This window comes from Telmatherina bonti, assembly GCF_933228915.1.
Source record: "Telmatherina bonti genome assembly, chromosome: 16".
In the NCBI taxonomy this organism is placed as follows: Eukaryota; Metazoa; Chordata; class Actinopteri; order Atheriniformes; family Telmatherinidae; genus Telmatherina; species Telmatherina bonti.
In genome coordinates, this window is record NC_136614.1 from 7,144,971 (window position 1) to 7,167,637 (window position 22,667).

Sequence of the window (22,667 nt, forward strand, 5' to 3'; positions counted from 1 at the left end):
ATGAATGACGACATTTTAAAATAAAATAATGCAGTTTTACAAATTATTTTACCAATAATTTCCTGACTTTGAGCTCGTTTTATAAACGTCCTGAAATTTTCCTCTCAGGGTGAGACAGGTGGAGAGGCAACACGTCAGGATGGACTCCACGTTGCCTTTTAGTGACTAAATCCTGACATTTCCATCCTACTGGGACGGAACTGGTCGGTCCTGGAGGGAACGGATCTCAACTGGGAAACTGGACTCGGCGCACGTTAGCAGGTCAAGGTGCTTGTGGGCGGGGCCTGTTGGTCGTGAACTTTGATTTTATGTAGATGAATTCTTGTTTCATTATTTAATATTTGGCCCTTTTTTAAAACAAGTTAGTTATAGAATATCATGAAACAGATGTATTTACTTCTTAAAAAGAAAAACAACTTATGCTGAAATTTCTATTCAGATCAATTTCAGCGACAGATTTAATTTATAAATGAATCTACAACCACAGATCAGACTTTGTTTAATCCCTGTTTCAGGGGAAAGGAAGCGAGGTGTAGGGAGGAGGAAGGGGAAAGGAAGCGAGGTGTAGGAGGAGGAAGGGGAAAGGAAGCGAGGTGCAGGAGGAGGAAGGGGAAAGGAAGCGAGGTGCAGGAGGAGGAAGGGGAAAGGAAGCGAGGTGCAGGAGGAGGAAGGGGAAAGGAAGCGAGGTGTAGGAGGAGGAAGGGGAAAGGAAGCGAGGTGTAGGAGGAGGAAGGGGAAAGGAAGCGAGGTGCAGGAGGAGGAAGGGGAAAGGAAGCGAGGTGTAGGAGGAGGAAGGGGAAAGGAAGCGAGGTGCAGGAGGAGGAAGGGGAAAGGAAGCGAGGTGTAGGAGGAGGAAGGGGAAAGGAAGCGAGGTGTAGGAGGAGGAAGGGGAAAGGAAGCGAGGTGTAGGAGGAAGGGGAAAGGAAGCGAGGTGTAGGAGGAGGAAGGGGAAAGGAAGCGAGGTGTAGGAGGAGGAAGGGGAAAGGAAGCGAGGTGTAGGAGGAGGAAGGGGAAAGGAAGCGAGGTGCAGGAGGAGGAAGGGGAAAGGAAGCGAGGTGCAGGAGGAGGAAGGGGAAAGGAAGCGAGGTGTAGGAGGAGGAAGGGGAAAGGAAGCGAGGTGCAGGAGGAGGAAGGGGAAAGGAAGCGAGGTGTAGGAGGAGGAAGGGGAAAGGAAGCGAGGTGTAGGAGGAGGAAGGGGAAAGGAAGCGAGGTGTAGGAGGAAGGGGAAAGGAAGCGAGGTGTAAGGAGGAGGAAGGGGAAAGGAAGCGAGGTGTAGGAGGAGGAAGGGGAAAGGAAGCGAGGTGCAGGAGGAGGAAGGGGAAAGGAAGCGAGGTGTAGGAGGAGGAAGGGGAAAGGAAGCGAGGTGCAGGAGGAGGAAGGGGAAAGGAAGCGAGGTGCAGGAGGAGGAAGGGGAAAGGAAGCGAGGTGTAGGAGGAAGGGGAAAGGAAGCGAGGTGCAGGAGGAGGAAGGGGAAAGGAAGCGAGGTGTAAGGAGGAGGAAGGGGAAAGGAAGCGAGGTGCAGGAGGAGGAAGGGGAAAGGAAGCGAGGTGTAGGAGGAAGGGGAAAGGAAGCGAGGTGTAGGAGGAGGAAGGGGAAAGGAAGCGAGGTGCAGGAGGAGGAAGGGGAAAGGAAGCGAGGTGCAGGAGGAGGAAGGGGAAAGGAAGCGAGGTGTAGGAGGAGGAAGGGGAAAGGAAGCGAGGTGTAGGGAGGGGGGACCTCGGGACACACCTGGGGGGTCTGGGAAAGATCTGGATGATGTTTACTGAGCTGAGTGCAGCTTACAAGTGTTTATTAGAATATAATAAAGTTGGATCAGCGGTGAGAAGAAGTCCTTTAGTTTTACTTCCACAGGCGGTGAGAAAATATCTCCTGTGGTTAAAAACTTACGTAACTCCATAAAAAGCAGAGGTTTCAACATATTGATTGAGATTGGAAAGTAAAGTAAGCGATGGGATAATCAAACTCTGGAGAGAAATTAAATATTTTGGATTCTTTACAGCATCCAGAACTTGTCCAAACATGACAGTAACAGAAATTATGTTTAAAAAAGGGAGTAGCAGTCCTGTTTCTGCACGTTTAATCCGAGCGGGTTTTGTCCATGTGGAGGCTGCCAGCTCACTGAATGGAAACAGATGGAGAACATTTTGCCAACGCGTCCTCCGTGCGCTTGTTTTCTGTACGTTTGGCAACCGGTCTCAGTGAGGGCAGCTGCCAGCTGGGTGAAACCGTGGAGGGTTCTCCATCATTAACAGGCAGAGAGTGTCCGCTGGGAGACCACTCTCACAGAGGACGCCTTGTTCCCAACACTCGGAGCGTTTCGGCTCATTGTGAGCAGAAACCATCAAGAGCCAAAAGCTGATGTTACATTTACAGGATCAGACTTAAATACAGTTCACTGGACATTTCATTAAGCAGCAGAAATGATCCAGAACGGATGAGGTTCCAGTCCAGAGCACCAAGCTGTAAACTTATAAATCTGGACACAAGACTCTTGCAACACAATGGTCTGATCATAAAAGAAGGAAAAAAGAGAAACTTCCACCTGAATCTGGACATCCGACTCAGCCAGCAGCATGATTTCCCAGTCTGGCTTAATCTCAGGGGTTTAAAGCCCTGAAACCTCTTAAAACACCCATCGTACAAGGACAGAGGCAGAAGTTCAGTTTGGTTCAGCTCTGTTCTCAGTGCTGTTCTTTACAAAGTCGACCAGAACATCCCTTTAAATCGATGGTAGAACTGGGTGGAAATCTAATCCATTCCAGGACCAGAATCCAGTCCAGACCCTGGATTATTCTGGAAAAACAGGAACTGTTTTGTGTCAGTTTGTAACTATAAATTTACTAAAGATGACATGTGGAGTCCCCCAAGGCTCCATGTTAGGCCCCCTATGTCTCAGCGTCTACATGCTCCCTCTGGCGCTTTTCACGCCGGTTTATGCTGACGACACTCGGCTTTATATCACTGTCCATAATAATCTGAAATGACTGGAACTGATTTTGAGCAAATTTAGTGTCCAGTTTCAATCAGTAATGCTCAAACCAACAGACAAAAACAGAAATTTTGCCATCATTCCCGACTCTGAGCTCAATTTTCATTGCCATAATAAATCAAACCAGACTTTTACCACCTGATGAATTAGAAAAACTCTGTTTCTGTCGTCTTCACTACTGTAATGGAGTTTTTTACAGATCTCTAAAAGTTACCAAGACAATATGAAATATGAGTTTTCCCTTATTTAGGAAAGTAAAGTTCTGGGATCAGAAGTTTAAACTGAAAAGCATCAAGTTAATCCGGATACATACGAGGAACTCTGAAAGCCATTGCGGAGCAAAAAGACAAACAATGCTGTAAAACAGGTTTAATGTTAAAACAAAGTGTGTTTATATAGTATTCATTATTAATATTGTGGTTAATCATAAATAATTTTTCAATAACATAAAAGTTGTTTTGTTGTTTTTTTATATAAAAATTTTCATGATTCCAAAGTGTTTTACTTTTAGTGAAAATTACGGTTATTTTAAGGATCTATGCAATATTGGCAGATGAAACATAAATTTTGTACAATCCTTTATTTTTAAAAAAAAATTCAGATTGATTTAATTTGTTGCTAGCTGAAGGGAGTTCAGAGTTATGGTTGGAAATGATGAATTCCAAATAAATGCTAAACTTTCATCTACTTTTACTTAAAAGACATGGGAGTAAATACTGTCCATCTGCTGTGATTCCTTCTCTCAGCATTTAACAGAAGAAATGAGATGTTAAACATAAACCATAAACATTCAAACTTTCCGTGTTTGTTTTGCATTTATGCGTCTGAAGCTGCCATCTAGTGGTGATTAGTGAAATCACAACTGTGCTTTGACAGTTCAAGTTTACAGTTTAATACTTTAAACTTGGTCCACGTCGTCTCCACAAAGACACTGACACACTCACTATTTAGAAGCATCTTTAAAATCAAAGCTTACATCTGTGATATCTATTAACTCATAAAGTTCATGTCCAGTTTATAAAAGCATCAAAATGAAAGTTAAAAATCCTTCTGTATTGATTCGTGTTACATGCTCCAAAAAAGACTCCAGAGCAGCCCCAGTAAAACCAGTACAGCTGTTGTCCCTTTCAGTCGACTGGCTGAGTTGTAGATCTTGATACGTCCTTCAACAGAAGGATAAACGCTCTGTCTCTGCGAGATGTAGTTTGACACAACCGAAATGTCCAAATCCCCTAAAAGGAAAACAGAAGTTGGTGTAAGAGGGAAAAGAATCAAATGATACCTTCACAAACTCTTCTCATTGGGAAAGCTCACCACTGTTATGTTTAAGAGTCTCATTTTTAAACATGGAGAATCCGTCTCCCCCGGTCACCAAGTAGGACGGCAGCACCACGTTGTAGGTTGTCTCGTCCTGGACTGGTTCATACTGAGGAATGCGGCATTTTGTGCAGAGGGTGCTGAGACTTTTCACACGATGTCCTGGCGGTTTGGTGACGTCAAACTCTACATGAAATCCTGTTGGACAACACAGAACTAATCAGTCCATGTTTGTGTTTGGTCCAGTGAAAAGGGCATAAAATAGACCCCTGAGCATCTGTCAGAAACTATTAGCAATAGGCTAAATCCATCTCAAAACTAGCTAGCTTTTGGTTGATGTCTTGGATGAAATGTAGGGTTGCGTCAAAATCAATATACTTTAGCAAGAAGGATAAAAAAGGTAGAAATTAAGTTGTCCATCATGTTGAGTTTAATGGTTGATCAGCAATGACAGTTAGCTTCTCTTATCTCAGAATGTCATTGTTAAGACATCTAACTTCTCTCATGCTAACATTAGAACATCTTTGCTACTACATAGCAGTGGGCATATCTGAACCAGTAGGTCACAATATGCCAGTTAGCTTCTTTATGCAAATGCTAACCCCAGCGTCATCATGTTAAATTATACATACTAGTCGATAGCTTCACCAATGTCAATGCTAATGTCAGCATTTCCCTGCTAATATACAGCAGTGGGAGCGTTCAAAGCCATTCGGTAGCCTCTCAAGGACTGATATCTGGTTTTTATGGTCAGCATATCTTAATCCTGGTCCTCAGGACCCACGAACCCGCATGTTTTAGATGTTTCCTAAATCCAACACACATGATTCAAATTAACTGACCTCACTGTGTTCTTTGCAAGCCTGTTACGAAACTGTTTATTTGATCCAGGTGCATTAGCCCGGAAGCATCTCAAACATACAGGCAGGATTGAGAAGCACTTATTCACGTTTGGTTCCATCTGAGAAGGAAATAAATGCAACATTTTATTCATAGCTGCGGGTGGTTGTGCCACAACACCAGGTGACCCTGTAGACCAACTGACTCTGACTGAGTGTTCTCCATGTTGTGTAAGAAGAAGAAAAGAAGTAAAGGAGTTCACAGGTTGAAGCTGATACTGCAGACTTTCTTTGCGGATGTTTAACAAACCCTACATTCCAACTAGTTATCAGAGTCCGAGACAAAATCAGAGAAATTCAGGTAAATCCGTCAAAACCCTCTCCAGTTCCTTCGGTTAGAACCACGTTGTGTCCTGATATCTTCCGTATGAATTATTTATAGATGTGAAAATGCAGATACCCGACACTTGCAGGAATTCTCCACTTCTCAGGCCGTATCGTTTAACCGAGTGCTCGAAGGCTTTCTTCAGCGTAGAGCCTTTCACCTGCACCAGGTCGAAAGTCCCTCCGAAGGGTAAAACGGCGATTAGATCCTCCATTGTAATCGAACCTGAAGACAACACAATAACATCAGTTAGAACACACAAGACTTGTTTTAAAAGTTTTTCGGACAGCGAGAAGGCTGCCAGCGTCTCCAGAACTTGATGCAACTCTGTTTGAATCCAACTTCACCATTTCGGGTTCGTTCGTCGATGGATGTTCGGATTCCACCTCCGTTCATGATGCAGGCGCCAACGTGGTTCCACCGCTCGTTATCAGAGAACCTGATGTTGTTGTCAACCTGAAGAGCAAAGACAGGAAACAGATTCCTTCATTGAGATCATGCGATTACCTCCATCTCAAAGCTGAAAACCTAAAAGAGCCACCTGTCAATCCTGCTGGCAGAAAATGATTAGTTTTCAGTCACTGAAGATGCTTTCATTGTGTCACCTCACCAAGAAGAACGTTTCCACTGATAGTTTCTAAACACATGAACACCTTGATGACTGCTGCTATGGGTAACCAGAATAATCTCTGTAAGCTGAAAGTTGCCCTCAGGCCCTGTACTGAGCCGGGATAAGAGCTCGTTTTAAGATTTTCTAGATACAAATGAGTTTCTCATCATGATAACGTGGAACGGAAGATTCTCATGGTGATGAGGTGGAACGGGAGATTCTCATGGTGATGAGGTGGAACTGTAGATTCTCATGGTGATGAGGTGGGACGGGAGATTCTCATGGTGATGAGGTGGAACGGTAGATTCTCATGGTGATGAGGTGGAACGGGAGATTCTCATCATGAGGTGGAACGGTAGATTCTCATGGTGATGAGGTGGAACTGGAGATTCTCATGGTGATGAGGTGGAACGGGAGATTCTCATGGTGATGAGGTGGAACGGTAGATTCTCATGGTGATGAGGTGGAACGGGAGATTCTCATGGTGATGAAGTGGAACTGTAGATTCTCATGGTGATGAGGTGGGACGGGAGATTCTCATGGTGATGAGGTGGAACGGTAGATTCTCATGGTGATGAGGTGGAACGGGAGATTCTCATGGTGATGAGGTGGAACGGTAGATTCTCATGGTGATGAGGTGGAACTGGAGATTCTCATGGTGATGAGGTGGAACGGGAGATTCTCATGGTGATGAGGTGGAACGGTAGATTCTCATGGTGATGAGGTGGAACGGGAGATTCTCATGGTGATGAGGTGGAACGGGAGATTCTCATCATGATGAGGTGGAACAGGAGATTCTCATGGTGATGAGGTGGAATGGGAGATTCTCATCATGATGAGGTGGAACAGGAGATTCTCATGGTGATGAGGTGGAACGGGAGATTCTCATGGTGATGAGGTGAAACGGGAGATTCTCATGGTGATGAGGTGGAGCTGGAGATTCTCATCATGATGAGGTGGAACAGAAGATTGTCATGGTGATGAGGTGGAACAGAAGATTGTCATGGTGATGAGGTGGAACGGGAGATTCTCATGATGAGGTGGAATGGGAGATTCTCATGGTGATGAGGTGGGACGGGAGATTCTCATGATGATGAGGTGGAACGGGAGATTCTCATCATGATGAGGTGGAACAGGAGATTCTCATGGTGATGAGGTGGAACGGGAGATTCTCATGGTGATGAGGTGGAACGGGAGATTCTTATCATAATGTGGTGGAACAGAAGATTGTCATGGTGATGAGGTGAAACGGGAGATTCTCATGGTGATGAGGTGGAGCTGGAGATTCTCATCATGATGAGGTGGAACAGAAGATTCTCATCATAATGTGGTGGAACAGAAGATTGTCATGGTAATGAGGTGGAACGGGAGATTCTCATGGTGATGAGGTGGAACGGGAGATTCTCATGGTGATGAGGTGGAACGGGAGATTCTCATGGTGATGAGGTGGAGCTGGAGATTCTCATCATGATGAGGTGGAACGGGAGATTCTCATCATAATGTGGTGGAACAGAAGATTGTCATGGTGATGAGGTGGAACGGGAGATTCTCATGGTGATGAGGTGGAACGGGAGATTCTCATGGTGATGAGGTGGAACGGGAGATTCTCATCATAATGTGGTGGAACAGAAGATTGTCATGGTGATGAGGTGGAACGGGAGATTGTCATGGTGATGAGGTGGAGCTGGAGATTCTCATCATGATGAGGTGGAACAGGAGATTCTCATGGTGATGAGGTGGAACTGGAGATTCTCATGATGAGGTGGAACGGGAGATTGTCATGGTGATGAGGTGAAACGGGAGATTCTCATGGTGATGAGGTGGAACGGGAGATTCTCATCATGATGTGGTGGAACGGGAGATTCTCATGGTGATGAGGTGGAACTGGAGAATCTCATGGTGATGAGGTGGAACTGGAGATTCTCATCATGATGAGGTGGAACGGGAGATTCTCATGGTGAGGTGGAACGGAAGATTCTCATCATGATGTGGAACGGGAGATTCTCATGGTGAGGTGGAACAGAACATTTTCATGGTGATGAGGTGGAACGGGAGATTCTCATCATGATGAGGTGGAACGGGAGAATTCTCATGGTGATGAGGTGGAATGGGAGATTCTCATGGTGATGAGGTGGAACGGGAGATTCTCATGGTGATGAGGTGGAGCTGGAGATTCTCATCATGATGAGGTGGAACAGGAGATTCTCATGGTGATGAGGTGGAACTGGAGATTCTCATGATGAGGTGGAACGGGAGATTGTCATGGTGATGAGGTGGAACGGGAGATTCTCATCATGATGTGGTGGAACGGGAGATTCTCATGGTGATGAGGTGGAACTGGAGAATCTCATGGTGATGAGGTGGAACTGGAGATTCTCATCATGATGAGGTGGAACGGGAGATTCTCATGGTGAGGTGGAACGGAAGATTCTCATCATGATGTGGAACGGGAGATTCTCATGGTGAGGTGGAACAGAACATTTTCATGGTGATGAGGTGGAACGGGAGATTCTCATCATGATGAGGTGGAACGGGAGAATTCTCATGGTGATGAGGTGGAATGGGAGATTCTCATGGTGATGAGGTGGAACGGGAGATTCTCATGGTGATGAGGTGGAACAGGAGATTCTCATCATGATGAGGTGGAATGGGAGATTCTCATGGTGATGAGGTGGAACAGGAGATTCTCATCTTGAGGTGGAACGGGAGATTCTCATGGTGATGAGGTGGAACAGGAGATTCTCATGGTGATGAGGTGGAACGGGAGATTCTCATCATGATGTGGAACAGAACATTTTCATGGTGATGAGGTGGAACGGGAGATTCTCATCATGAGGTGGAACGGGAGAATTCTCATGGTGATGAGGTGGAATGGGAGATTCTCATGGTGATGAGGTGGAACTGGAGATTCTCATGGTGATGAGGTGGAACAGGAGATTCTCATCATGAGGTGGAACGGGAGATTCTCATGGTGATGAGGTGGAATGGGAGATTCTCATGGTGATGAGGTGGAACGGGAGATCCTCATGGTGATGAGGTGGAACGGGAGATTCTCATCATGAGGTGGAACGGGAGATTCTCATGGTGATGAGGTGGAATGGGAGATTCTCATGGTGATGAGGTGGAACGGGAGATTCTCATCATGAGGTGGAACAGGAGATCCTCATGGTGATGAGGTGGAACGGGAGATTCTCATGGTAATGAGGTGGAACAGGAGATTCTCATGGTGATGAGGTGGAACGGAAGATTCTCATCATGATGTGGAACAGAACATTTTCATGGTGATGAGGTGGAACGGGAGATTCTCATCATGAGGTGGAACGGGAGAATTCTCATGGTGATGAGGTGGAATGGGAGATTCTCATGGTGATGAGGTGGAACTGGAGATTCTCATGGTGATGAGGTGGAACGGGAGATTCTCATCATGATGTGGTGGAACGGGAGATTCTCATGGTGATGAGGTGGAACTGGAGAATCTCATGGTGATGAGGTGGAACTGGAGATTCTCATCATGATGAGGTGGAACGGGAGATTCTCATGGTGAGGTGGAACGGAAGATTCTCATCATGATGTGGAACGGGAGATTCTCATGGTGAGGTGGAACAGAACATTTTCATGGTGATGAGGTGGAACGGGAGATTCTCATCATGATGAGGTGGAACGGGAGAATTCTCATGGTGATGAGGTGGAATGGGAGATTCTCATGGTGATGAGGTGGAACGGGAGATTCTCATGGTGATGAGGTGGAGCTGGAGATTCTCATCATGATGAGGTGGAACAGGAGATTCTCATGGTGATGAGGTGGAACTGGAGATTCTCATGATGAGGTGGAACGGGAGATTGTCATGGTGATGAGGTGGAACGGGAGATTCTCATCATGATGTGGTGGAACGGGAGATTCTCATGGTGATGAGGTGGAACTGGAGAATCTCATGGTGATGAGGTGGAACTGGAGATTCTCATCATGATGAGGTGGAACGGGAGATTCTCATGGTGAGGTGGAACGGAAGATTCTCATCATGATGTGGAACGGGAGATTCTCATGGTGAGGTGGAACAGAACATTTTCATGGTGATGAGGTGGAACGGGAGATTCTCATCATGATGAGGTGGAACGGGAGAATTCTCATGGTGATGAGGTGGAATGGGAGATTCTCATGGTGATGAGGTGGAACGGGAGATTCTCATGGTGATGAGGTGGAACAGGAGATTCTCATCATGATGAGGTGGAATGGGAGATTCTCATGGTGATGAGGTGGAACAGGAGATTCTCATCTTGAGGTGGAACGGGAGATTCTCATGGTGATGAGGTGGAACAGGAGATTCTCATGGTGATGAGGTGGAACGGGAGATTCTCATCATGATGTGGAACAGAACATTTTCATGGTGATGAGGTGGAACGGGAGATTCTCATCATGAGGTGGAACGGGAGAATTCTCATGGTGATGAGGTGGAATGGGAGATTCTCATGGTGATGAGGTGGAACTGGAGATTCTCATGGTGATGAGGTGGAACAGGAGATTCTCATCATGAGGTGGAACGGGAGATTCTCATGGTGATGAGGTGGAATGGGAGATTCTCATGGTGATGAGGTGGAACGGGAGATCCTCATGGTGATGAGGTGGAACGGGAGATTCTCATCATGAGGTGGAACGGGAGATTCTCATGGTGATGAGGTGGAATGGGAGATTCTCATGGTGATGAGGTGGAACGGGAGATTCTCATCATGAGGTGGAACAGGAGATCCTCATGGTGATGAGGTGGAACGGGAGATTCTCATGGTAATGAGGTGGAACAGGAGATTCTCATGGTGATGAGGTGGAACGGAAGATTCTCATCATGATGTGGAACAGAACATTTTCATGGTGATGAGGTGGAACGGGAGATTCTCATCATGAGGTGGAACGGGAGAATTCTCATGGTGATGAGGTGGAATGGGAGATTCTCATGGTGATGAGGTGGAACTGGAGATTCTCATGGTGATGAGGTGGAACAGGAGATTCTCATCATGAGGTGGAACGGGAGATTCTCATGGTGATGAGGTGGAACGGGAGATCCTCATGGTGATGAGGTGGAACGGGAGATTCTCATCATGAGGTGGAACGGGAGATTCTCATGGTGATGAGGTGGAATGGGAGATTCTCATGGTGATGAGGTGGAACGGGAGATTCTCATCATGAGGTGGAACAGGAGATCCTCATGGTGATGAGGTGGAACGGGAGATTCTCATGGTGATGAGGTGGAACAGGAGATTCTCATCATGAGGTGGAACGGGAGATTCTCATGGTGATGAGGTGGAATGGGAGATTCTCATGGTGATGAGGTGGAACGGGAGATTCTCATCATGAGGTGGAACAGGAGATTCTCATGGTGATGAGGTGGAACGGAAGATTCTCATGATGTTGTGGAAAAGAACATTTTCATGATGATGAGGTGGAACGGGAGATTCTCATCATGATGAGGTGGAACGGGAGATTCTCATGGTGATGAGGTGGAACGGGAGATTCTCATCATGAGGTGGAACAGGAGATTCTCATGGTGATGAGGTGGAACGGAAGATTCTCATCATGATGTGGAACAGAACATTTTCATGATGATGAGGTGGAACGGGAGATTCTCATCATGATGAGGTGGAACGGGAGAGTCTCATCATGATGAGGTGGAACAGGAGATTCTCATGGTGATGAGGTGGAACGGGAGATTCTCATCATGATGTGGTGGAAAGGGAGATTCTCATCATGATGTGGTGGAACGGGAGATTCTCATGGTGATGAGGTGGAACGGGAGATTCTCATCATGATGTGGTGGAACGGGAGATTCTCATGGTGATGAGGTGGAACAGGAGATTCTCATCATGAGGTGGAACGGGAGATTCTCATGGTGATGTGATGGAACGGAAGATTCTCATCATGATGAGGTGGAACGGGAGATTCTCATGGTGATGAGGTGAGACGGGAGATTCTCATCATGAGGTGGAACAGAACATTCTCATGGTGATGAGGTGGAACGGGAGATTCTCATCATGATGAGGTGGAACGGGAGATTCTCATGGTGATGAGGTGGAACGGGAGATTCTCATGGTGATGAGGTGGAACGGGAGATTCTCATGGTGATGAGGTGGAACTGGAGATTCTCATCATGATGAGGTGGAACAGGAGATTCTCATGGTGAGGTGGAACGGAAGATTCTCATCATGAGGTGGAACGGGAGATTCTCATGGTGATGAGGTGGAACGGGAGATTCTCATCATGATGAGGTGGAACGGGAGATTCTCATGGTGATGAGGTGGAACAGGAGATTCTCATCATGAGGTGGAACGGGAGATTCTCATGGTGATGAGGTGGAATGGGAGATTCTCATGGTGATGAGGTGGAACGGGAGATTCTCATCATGAGGTGGAACAGGAGATTCTCATGGTGATGAGGTGGAACGGAAGATTCTCATGATGTTGTGGAAAAGAACATTTTCATGATGATGAGGTGGAACGGGAGATTCTCATCATGATGAGGTGGAACGGGAGATTCTCATGGTGATGAGGTGGAACGGGAGATTCTCATCATGAGGTGGAACAGGAGATTCTCATGGTGATGAGGTGGAACGGAAGATTCTCATCATGATGTGGAACAGAACATTTTAATGATGATGAGGTGGAACGGGAGATTCTCATCATGATGAGGTGGAACGGGAGATTCTCATGGTGATGAGGTGGAACAGGAGATTCTCATCATGAGGTGGAACGGGAGATTCTCATGGTGATGTGATGGAACGGAAGATTCTCATCATGATGAGGTGGAACGGGAGATTCTCATGGTGATGAGGTGAGACGGGAGATTCTCATCATGAGGTGGAACAGAACATTCTCATGGTGATGAGGTGGAACGGGAGATTCTCATCATGATGAGGTGGAACGGGAGATTCTCATGGTGATGAGGTGGAACGGGAGATTCTCATGGTGATGAGGTGGAACTGTAGATTCTCATGGTGATGAGGTGGGACGGGAGATTCTCATGGTGATGAGGTGGAACAGGAGATTCTCATCATGAGGTGGAACGGGAGATTCTCATGGTGATGAGGTGGAATGGGAGATTCTCATGGTGATGAGGTGGAACGGGAGATCCTCATGGTGATGAGGTGGAACGGGAGATTCTCATCATGAGGTGGAACGGGACATTCTCATGGTGATGAGGTGGAATGGGAGATTCTCATGGTGATGAGGTGGAACGGGAGATTCTCATCATGAGGTGGAACAGGAGATCCTCATGGTGATGAGGTGGAACGGGAGATTCTCATGGTGATGAGGTGGAACAGGAGATTCTCATGGTGATGAGGTGGAACGGGAGATTCTCATGGTGATGAGGTGGAATGGGAGATTCTCATGGTGATGAGGTGGAACGGGAGATTCTCATCATGAGGTGGAACAGGAGATTCTCATGGTGATGAGGTGGAACGGAAGATTCTCATGATGTTGTGGAAAAGAACATTTTCATGATGATGAGGTGGAACGGGAGATTCTCATCATGATGAGGTGGAACGGGAGATTCTCATGGTGATGAGGTGGAACGGGAGATTCTCATCATGAGGTGGAACAGGAGATTCTCATGGTGATGAGGTGGAACGGAAGATTCTCATCATGATGTGGAACAGAACATTTTCATGATGATGAGGTGGAACGGGAGATTCTCATCATGATGAGGTGGAACGGGAGAGTCTCATCATGATGAGGTGGAACGGGAGATTCTCATGGTGATGAGGTGGAACGGGAGATTCTCATCATGATGTGGTGGAACGGGAGATTCTCATCATGATGTGGTGGAACGGGAGATTCTCATGGTGATGAGGTGGAACGGGAGATTCTCATCATGATGTGGTGGAACGGGAGATTCTCATGGTGATGAGGTGGAACAGGAGATTCTCATCATGAGGTGGAACGGGAGATTCTCATCATGAGGTGGAACGGGAGATTCTCATGGTGATGAGGTGGAATGGGAGATTCTCATGGTGATGAGGTGGAACGGGAGATCCTCATGGTGATGAGGTGGAACGGGAGATTCTCATCATGAGGTGGAACGGGAGATTCTCATGGTGATGAGGTGGAATGGGAGATTCTCATGGTGATGAGGTGGAACGGGAGATTCTCATCATGAGGTGGAACAGGAGATCCTCATGGTGATGAGGTGGAACGGGAGATTCTCATGGTGATGAGGTGGAACAGGAGATTCTCATCATGAGGTGGAACGGGAGATTCTCATGGTGATGAGGTGGAATGGGAGATTCTCATGGTGATGAGGTGGAACGGGAGATTCTCATCATGAGGTGGAACAGGAGATTCTCATGGTGATGAGGTGGAACGGAAGATTCTCATGATGTTGTGGAAAAGAACATTTTCATGATGATGAGGTGGAACGGGAGATTCTCATCATGATGAGGTGGAACGGGAGATTCTCATGGTGATGAGGTGGAACAGGAGATTCTCATGGTGATGAGGTGGAACGGGAGATTCTCATCATGATGTGGTGGAACGGGAGATTCTCATCATGATGTGGTGGAACGGGAGATTCTCATGGTGATTAGGTGGAACGGGAGATTCTCATCATGATGTGGTGGAACGGGAGATTCTCATGGTGATGAGGTGGAACAGGAGATTCTCATATTGATGAGGTGGAACGGGAGATTCTCATGGTGATGAGGTGGAACAGGAGATTCTCATCATGAGGTGGAACGGGAGATTCTCATGGTGATGTGATGGAACGGAAGATTCTCATCATGATGAGGTGGAACGGGAGATTCTCATGGTGATGAGGTGAGACGGGAGATTCTCATCATGAGGTGGAACAGAACATTCTCATGGTGATGAGGTGGAACGGGAGATTCTCATCATGATTAGGTGGAACGGGAGATTCTCATGGTGATGAGGTGGAACGGGAGATTCTCATGGTGATGAGGTGGAACGGGAGATTCTCATCATGAGGTGGAACAGGAGATTCTCATGGTGATGAGGTGGAACGGAAGATTCTCATGATGTTGTGGAAAAGAACATTTTCATGATGATGAGGTGGAACGGGAGATTCTCATCATGATGAGGTGGAACGGGAGATTCTCATGGTGATGAGGTGGAACGGGAGATTCTCATCATGAGGTGGAAAAGGAGATTCTCATGGTGATGAGGTGGAACGGAAGATTCTCATCATGATGTGGAACAGAACATTTTCATGATGATGAGGTGGAACGGGAGATTCTCATCATGATGAGGTGGAACGGGAGATTCTCATCATGATGTGGTGGAACGGGAGATTCTCATGGTGATGAGGTGGAACAGGAGATTCTCATCATGATGAGGTGGAACGGGAGATTCTCATGGTGATGAGGTGGAACAGGAGATTCTCATCATGAGGTGGAACGGGAGATTCTCATGGTGATGTGATGGAACGGAAGATTCTCATCATGATGAGGTGGAACGGGAGATTCTCATGGTGATGAGGTGAGACGGGAGATTCTCATCATGAGGTGGAACAGAACATTCTCATGGTGATGAGGTGGAGCGGGAGATTCTCATGGTGATGAGGTGGAACTGGAGATTCTCATCATGATGAGGTGGAACAGGAGATTCTCATGGTGAGGTGGAACGGAAGATTCTCATCATGAGGTGGAACGGGAGATTCTCATGGTGATGAGGTGGAACGGGAGATTCTCATGGTGATGAGGTGGAACGGGAGATTCTTATGGTGATGAGGTGGAACTGTAGATTCTCATGGTGATGAGGTGGGACGGGAGATTCTCATGGTGATGAGGTGGAACAGGAGATTCTCATCATGAGGTGGAACGGGAGATTCTCATGGTGATGAGGTGGAATGGGAGATTCTCATGGTGATGAGGTGGAACGGGAGATCCTCATGGTGATGAGGTGGAACGGGAGATTCTCATCATGAGGTGGAACGGGACATTCTCATGGTGATGAGGTGGAATGGGAGATTCTCATATTGATGAGGTGGAACGGGAGATTCTCATGGTGATGAGGTGGAACAGGAGATTCTCATCATGAGGTGGAACGGGAGATTCTCATGGTGATGTGATGGAACGGAAGATTCTCATCATGATGAGGTGGAACGGGAGATTCTCATGGTGATGAGGTGAGACGGGAGATTCTCATCATGAGGTGGAACAGAACATTCTCATGGTGATGAGGTGGAACGGGAGATTCTCATCATGATTAGGTGGAACGGGAGATTCTCATGGTGATGAGGTGGAACGGGAGATTCTCATGGTGATGAGGTGGAACGGGAGATTCTCATCATGAGGTGGAACAGGAGATTCTCATGGTGATGAGGTGGAACGGAAGATTCTCATGATGTTGTGGAAAAGAACATTTTCATGATGATGAGGTGGAACGGGAGATTCTCATCATGATGAGGTGGAACGGGAGATTCTCATGGTGATGAGGTGGAACGGGAGATTCTCATCATGAGGTGGAACAGGAGATTCTCATGGTGATGAGGTGGAACGGAAGATTCTCATCATGATGTGGAACAGAACATTTTCATGATGATGAGGTGGAACGGGAGATTCTCATCATGATGAGGTGGAACGGGAGATTCTCATCATGATGTGGTGGAACGGGAGATTCTCATGGTGATGTGATGGAACGGAAGATTCTCATCATGATGAGGTGGAACGGGAGATTCTCATGGTGATGAGGTGAGACGGGAGATTCTCATCATGAGGTGGAACAGAACATTCTCATGGTGATGAGGTGGAGCGGGAGATTCTCATGGTGATGAGGTGGAACTGGAGATTCTCATCATGATGAGGTGGAACAGGAGATTCTCATGGTGAGGTGGAACGGAAGATTCTCATCATGAGGTGGAACGGGAGATTCTCATGGTGATGAGGTGGAACGGGAGATTCTCATGGTGATGAGGTGGAACGGGAGATTCTTATGGTGATGAGGTGGAACTGTAGATTCTCATGGTGATGAGGTGGGACGGGAGATTCTCATGGTGATGAGGTGGAACAGGAGATTCTCATCATGAGGTGGAACGGGAGATTCTCATGGTGATGAGGTGGAATGGGAGATTCTCATGGTGATGAGGTGGAACGGGAGATCCTCATGGTGATGAGGTGGAACGGGAGATTCTCATCATGAGGTGGAACGGGACATTCTCATGGTGATGAGGTGGAATGGGAGATTCTCATGGTGATGAGGTGGAACGGGAGATTCTCATCATGAGGTGGAACAGGAGATCCTCATGGTGATGAGGTGGAACGGGAGATTCTCATGGTGATGAGGTGGAACAGGAGATTCTCATCATGAGGTGGAACGGGAGATTCTCATGGTGATGAGGTGGAATGGGAGATTCTCATGGTGATGAGGTGGAACGGGAGATTCTCATCATGAGGTGGAACAGGAGATTCTCATGGTGATGAGGTGGAACGGAAGATTCTCATGATGTTGTGGAAAAGAACATTTTCATGATGATGAGGTGGAACGGGAGATTCTCATCATGAGGTGGAACAGGAGATTCTCATGGTGATGAGGTGGAACGGAAGATTCTCATCATGATGTGGAACAGAACATTTTCATGATGATGAGGTGGAACGGGAGATTCTCATCATGATGAGGTGGAACGGGAGAGTCTCATCATGATGAGGTGGAACAGGAGATTCTCATGGTGATGAGGTGGAACGGGAGATTCTCATCATGATGTGGTGGAACGGGAGATTCTCATCATGATGTGGTGGAACGGGAGATTCTCATGGTGATTAGGTGGAACGGGAGATTCTCATCATGATGTGGTGGAACGGGAGATTCTCATGGTGATGAGGTGGAACAGGAGATTCTCATCATGATGAGGTGGAACGGGAGATTCTCATGGTGATGAGGTGGAACAGGAGATTCTCATCATGAGGTGGAACGGGAGATTCTCATGGTGATGTGATGGAACGGAAGATTCTCATGATGAGGTGGAACGGGAGATTCTCATGGTGATGAGGTGAGACGGGAGATTCTCATCATGAGGTGGAACAGAACATTCTCATGGTGATGAGGTGGAACGGGAGATTCTCATCATGATGAGGTGGAACGGGAGATTCTCATGGTGATGAGGTGGAACGGGAGATTCTCATGGTGATGAGGTGGAATGGGAGATTCTCATGGTGATGAGGTGGAACGGGAGATTCTCATCATGAGGTGGAACAGGAGATTCTCATGGTGATGAGGTGGAACGGAAGATTCTCATGATGTTGTGGAAAAGAACATTTTCATGATGATGAGGTGGAACGGGAGATTCTCATCATGATGAGGTGGAACGGGAGATTCTCATGGTGATGAGGTGGAACGGGAGATTCTCATCATGAGGTGGAACAGGAGATTCTCATGGTGATGAGGTGGAACGGAAGATTCTCATCATGATGTGGAACAGAACATTTTCATGATGATGAGGTGGAACAGGAGATTCTCATCATGATGAGGTGGAACGGGAGAGTCTCATCATGATGAGGTGGAACAGGAGATTCTCATGGTGATGAGGTGGAACGGGAGATTCTCATCATGATGTGGTGGAACGGGAGATTCTCATCATGATGTGGTGGAACGGGAGAATCTCATGGTGATGAGGTGGAACGGGAGATTCTCATCATGATGTGGTGGAACGGGAGATTCTCATGGTGATGAGGTGGAACGGGAGATTCTCATCATGATGAGGTGGAACGGGAGATTCTCATGGTGATGAGGTGGAACAGGAGATTCTCATCATGAGGTGGAACGGGAGATTCTCATGGTGATGTGATGGAACGGAAGATTCTCATCATGATGAGGTGGAACGGGAGATTCTCATGGTGATGAGGTGAGACGGGAGATTCTCATCATGAGGTGGAACAGAACATTCTCATGGTGATGAGGTGGAACGGGAGATTCTCATCATGATGAGGTGGAACGGGAGATTCTCATGGTGATGAGGTGGAACGGGAGATTCTCATGGTGATGAGGTGGAACGGGAGATTCTCATGGTGATGAGGTGGAACTGGAGATTCTCATCATGATGAGGTGGAACAGGAGATTCTCATGGTGAGGTGGAACGGAAGATTCTCATCATGAGGTGGAACGGGAGATTCTCATGGTGATGAGGTGGGACGGGAGATTCTCATGGTGATGAGGTGGAACAGGAGATTCTCATCATGAGGTGGAACGGGAGATTCTTATGGTGATGAGGTGGAATGGGAGATTCTCATGGTGATGAGGTGGAACGGGAGATCCTCATGGTGATGAGGTGGAACGGGAGATTCTCATGGTGATGAGGTGGAACGGAAGATTCTCATGATGTTGTGGAAAAGAACATTTTCATGATGATGAGGTGGAACGGGAGATTCTCATCATGATGAGGTGGAACGGGAGATTCTCATGGTGATGAGGTGGAACGGGAGATTCTCATCATGAGGTGGAACAGGAGATTCTCATGGTGATGAGGTGGAACGGAAGATTCTCATCATGATGTGGAACAGAACATTTTCATGATGATGAGGTGGAACAGGAGATTCTCATCATGATGAGGTGGAACGGGAGAGTCTCATCATGATGAGGTGGAACAGGAGATTCTCATGGTGATGAGGTGGAACGGGAGATTCTCATCATGATGTGGTGGAACGGGAGATTCTCATCATGATGTGGTGGAACGGGAGAATCTCATGGTGATGAGGTGGAACGGGAGATTCTCATCATGATGTGGTGGAACGGGAGATTCTCATGGTGATGAGGTGGAACAGGAGATTCTCATCATGATGAGGTGGAACGGGAGATTCTCATGGTGATGAGGTGGAACAGGAGATTCTCATCATGAGGTGGAACGGGAGATTCTCATGGTGATGTGATGGAACGGAAGATTCTCATCATGATGAGGTGGAACGGGAGATTCTCATGGTGATGAGGTGAGACGGGAGATTCTCATCATGAGGTGGAACAGAACATTCTCATGGTGATGAGGTGGAACGGGAGATTCTCATCATGATGAGGTGGAACGGGAGATTCTCATGGTGATGAGGTGGAACGGGAGATTCTCATGGTGATGAGGTGGAACGGGAGATTCTCATGGTGATGAGGTGGAACTGGAGATTCTCATCATGATGAGGTGGAACAGGAGATTCTCATGGTGAGGTGGAACGGAAGATTCTCATCATGAGGTGGAACGGGAGATTCTCATGGTGATGAGGTGGGACGGGAGATTCTCATGGTGATGAGGTGGAACAGGAGATTCTCATCATGAGGTGGAACGGGAGATTCTTATGGTGATGAGGTGGAATGGGAGATTCTCATGGTGATGAGGTGGAACGGGAGATCCTCATGGTGATGAGGTGGAACGGGAGATTCTCATCATGAGGTGGAACGGGACATTCTCATGGTGATGAGGTGGAATGGGAGATTCTCATGGTGATGAGGTGGAACGGGAGATTCTCATCATGAGGTTGAACAGGAGATCCTCATGGTGATGAGGTGGAACGGGAGATTCTCATGGTGATGAGGTGGAACAGGAGATTCTCATCATGAGGTGGAACGGGAGATTCTCATGGTGATGAGGTGGAATGGGAGATTCTCATGGTGATGAGGTGGAACGGGAGATTCTCATCATGAGGTGGAACAGGAGATTCTCATGGTGATGAGGTGGAACGGAAGATTCTCATGATGTTGTGGAAAAGAACATTTTCATGATGATGAGGTGGAACGGGAGATTCTCATCATGATGAGGTGTGGAACGGGAGATTCTCATGGTGATGAGGTGGAACGGGAGATTCTCATCATGAGGTGGAACAGGAGATTCTCATGGTGATGAGGTGGAACGGGAGATTCTCATCATGAGGTGGAACAGGAGATTCTCATGGTGATGAGGTGGAACGGAAGATTCTCATGATGTTGTGGAAAAGAACATTTTCATGATGATGAGGTGGAACGGGAGATTCTCATCATGATGAGGTGGAACGGGAGATTCTCATGGTGATGAGGTGGAACGGGAGATTCTCATCATGAGGTGGAACAGGAGATTCTCATGGTGATGAGGTGGAACGGAAGATTCTCATCATGATGTGGAACAGAACATTTTCATGATGATGAGGTGGAACGGGAGATTCTCATCATGATGAGGTGGAACGGGAGAGTCTCATCATGATGAGGTGGAACAGGAGAGTCTCATCATGATGAGGTGGAACAGGAGATTCTCATGGTGATGAGGTGGAACGGGAGATTCTCATCATGATGTGGTGGAACGGGAGATTCTCATCATGATGTGGTGGAACGGGAGATTCTCATGGTGATGAGGTGGAACGGGAGATTCTCATCATGATGTGGTGGAACGGGAGATTCTCATGGTGATGAAGTGGAACAGGAGATTCTCATCATGATGAGGTGGAACGGGAGATTCTCATGGTGATGAGGTGGAACAGGAGATTCTCATCATGAGGTGGAACGGGAGATTCTCATGGTGATGTGATGGAACGGAAGATTCTCATCATGATGAGGTGGAACGGGAGATTCTCATGGTGATGAGGTGGAACGGGAGATTCTCATGGTGATGAGGTGGAACGGGAGATTCTCATGGTGATGAGGTGGAACGGGAGATTCTCATGGTGATGAGGTGGAACTGGAGATTCTCATCATGATGAGGTGGAACTGGAGATTCTCATGGTGAGGTGGAACGGAAGATTCTCATCATGAGGTGGAACGGGAGATTCTCATGGTGATGAGGTGGAACGGGAGATTCTCATGGTGATGAGGTGGAACGGGAGATTCTTATGGTGATGAGGTGGAACTGTAGATTCTCATGGTGATGAGGTGGGACGGGAGATTCTCATGGTGATGAGGTGGAACGGTAGATTCTCATGGTGATGAGGTGGAACGGGAGATTCTCATGGTGATGAGGTGGAACGGGAGAATTCTCATGGTGATGAGGTGGAATGGGAGATTCTCATCATGATGAGGTGGAACAGGAGATCCTCATGGTGATGAGGTGGAACGGGAGATTCTCATGGTGATGAGGTGGAATGGGAGATTCTCATCATAATGTGGTGGAACGGGAGATTCTCATCATGATGTGGTGGAACGGGAGATTCTCATGGTGATGAGGTGGAACGGGAGATTCTCATGGTGATGAGGTGGAACGGGAGATTCTCATGGTGATGAGGTGGAACGGGAGATTCTCATGGTGATGAGGTGGAACGGGAGATTCTCATGGTGATGAGGTGGAACGGGAGATTCCCATGGTGACAAGGTGGAACGGGAGATTCTCATGGTGATAAGGTGGAACGGGAGATTCTCATGGTGATGATGTGGAACGGGACATTCTCATGGTGATGAGGTGGAATGGGAGATTCTCATGGTGATGAAGTGGAACGGGAGATTCTCATCATGAGGTGGAACAGGAGATCCTCATGGTGATGTGGTGTAACAGGAGATTCTCATCATGAGGTGGAACGGGAGATTCTCATGGTGATGTGGTGGAATGGGAGATTCTCATGGTGATGAGGTGGAACGGGAGATTCTCATCATGAG

General features: G+C 47.1%; 1 protein-coding gene across 1 annotated transcript in view; it reads right to left on the reverse strand.

Annotated features, from left to right (window-relative positions):
* Positions 1-3,382: 3,382 nt before the first annotated feature.
* nt5e (5'-nucleotidase, ecto (CD73)) overlaps positions 3,383-22,667 on the reverse strand; it is a 65,992-nt gene continuing 46,707 nt past the window's right edge. The window contains exons 6-9 of the mRNA XM_079255359.1: positions 5,878-5,986; positions 5,606-5,755; positions 4,304-4,504; positions 3,383-4,221 (exon numbers count right to left, since the gene is read on the reverse strand). Of these exons, the coding sequence (XP_079111485.1) occupies positions 4,055-4,221; positions 4,304-4,504; positions 5,606-5,755; positions 5,878-5,986 (627 nt within the window). The 3' untranslated portion in view covers positions 3,383-4,054. The remainder of the gene's footprint in view (positions 4,222-4,303; positions 4,505-5,605; positions 5,756-5,877; positions 5,987-22,667) is intronic.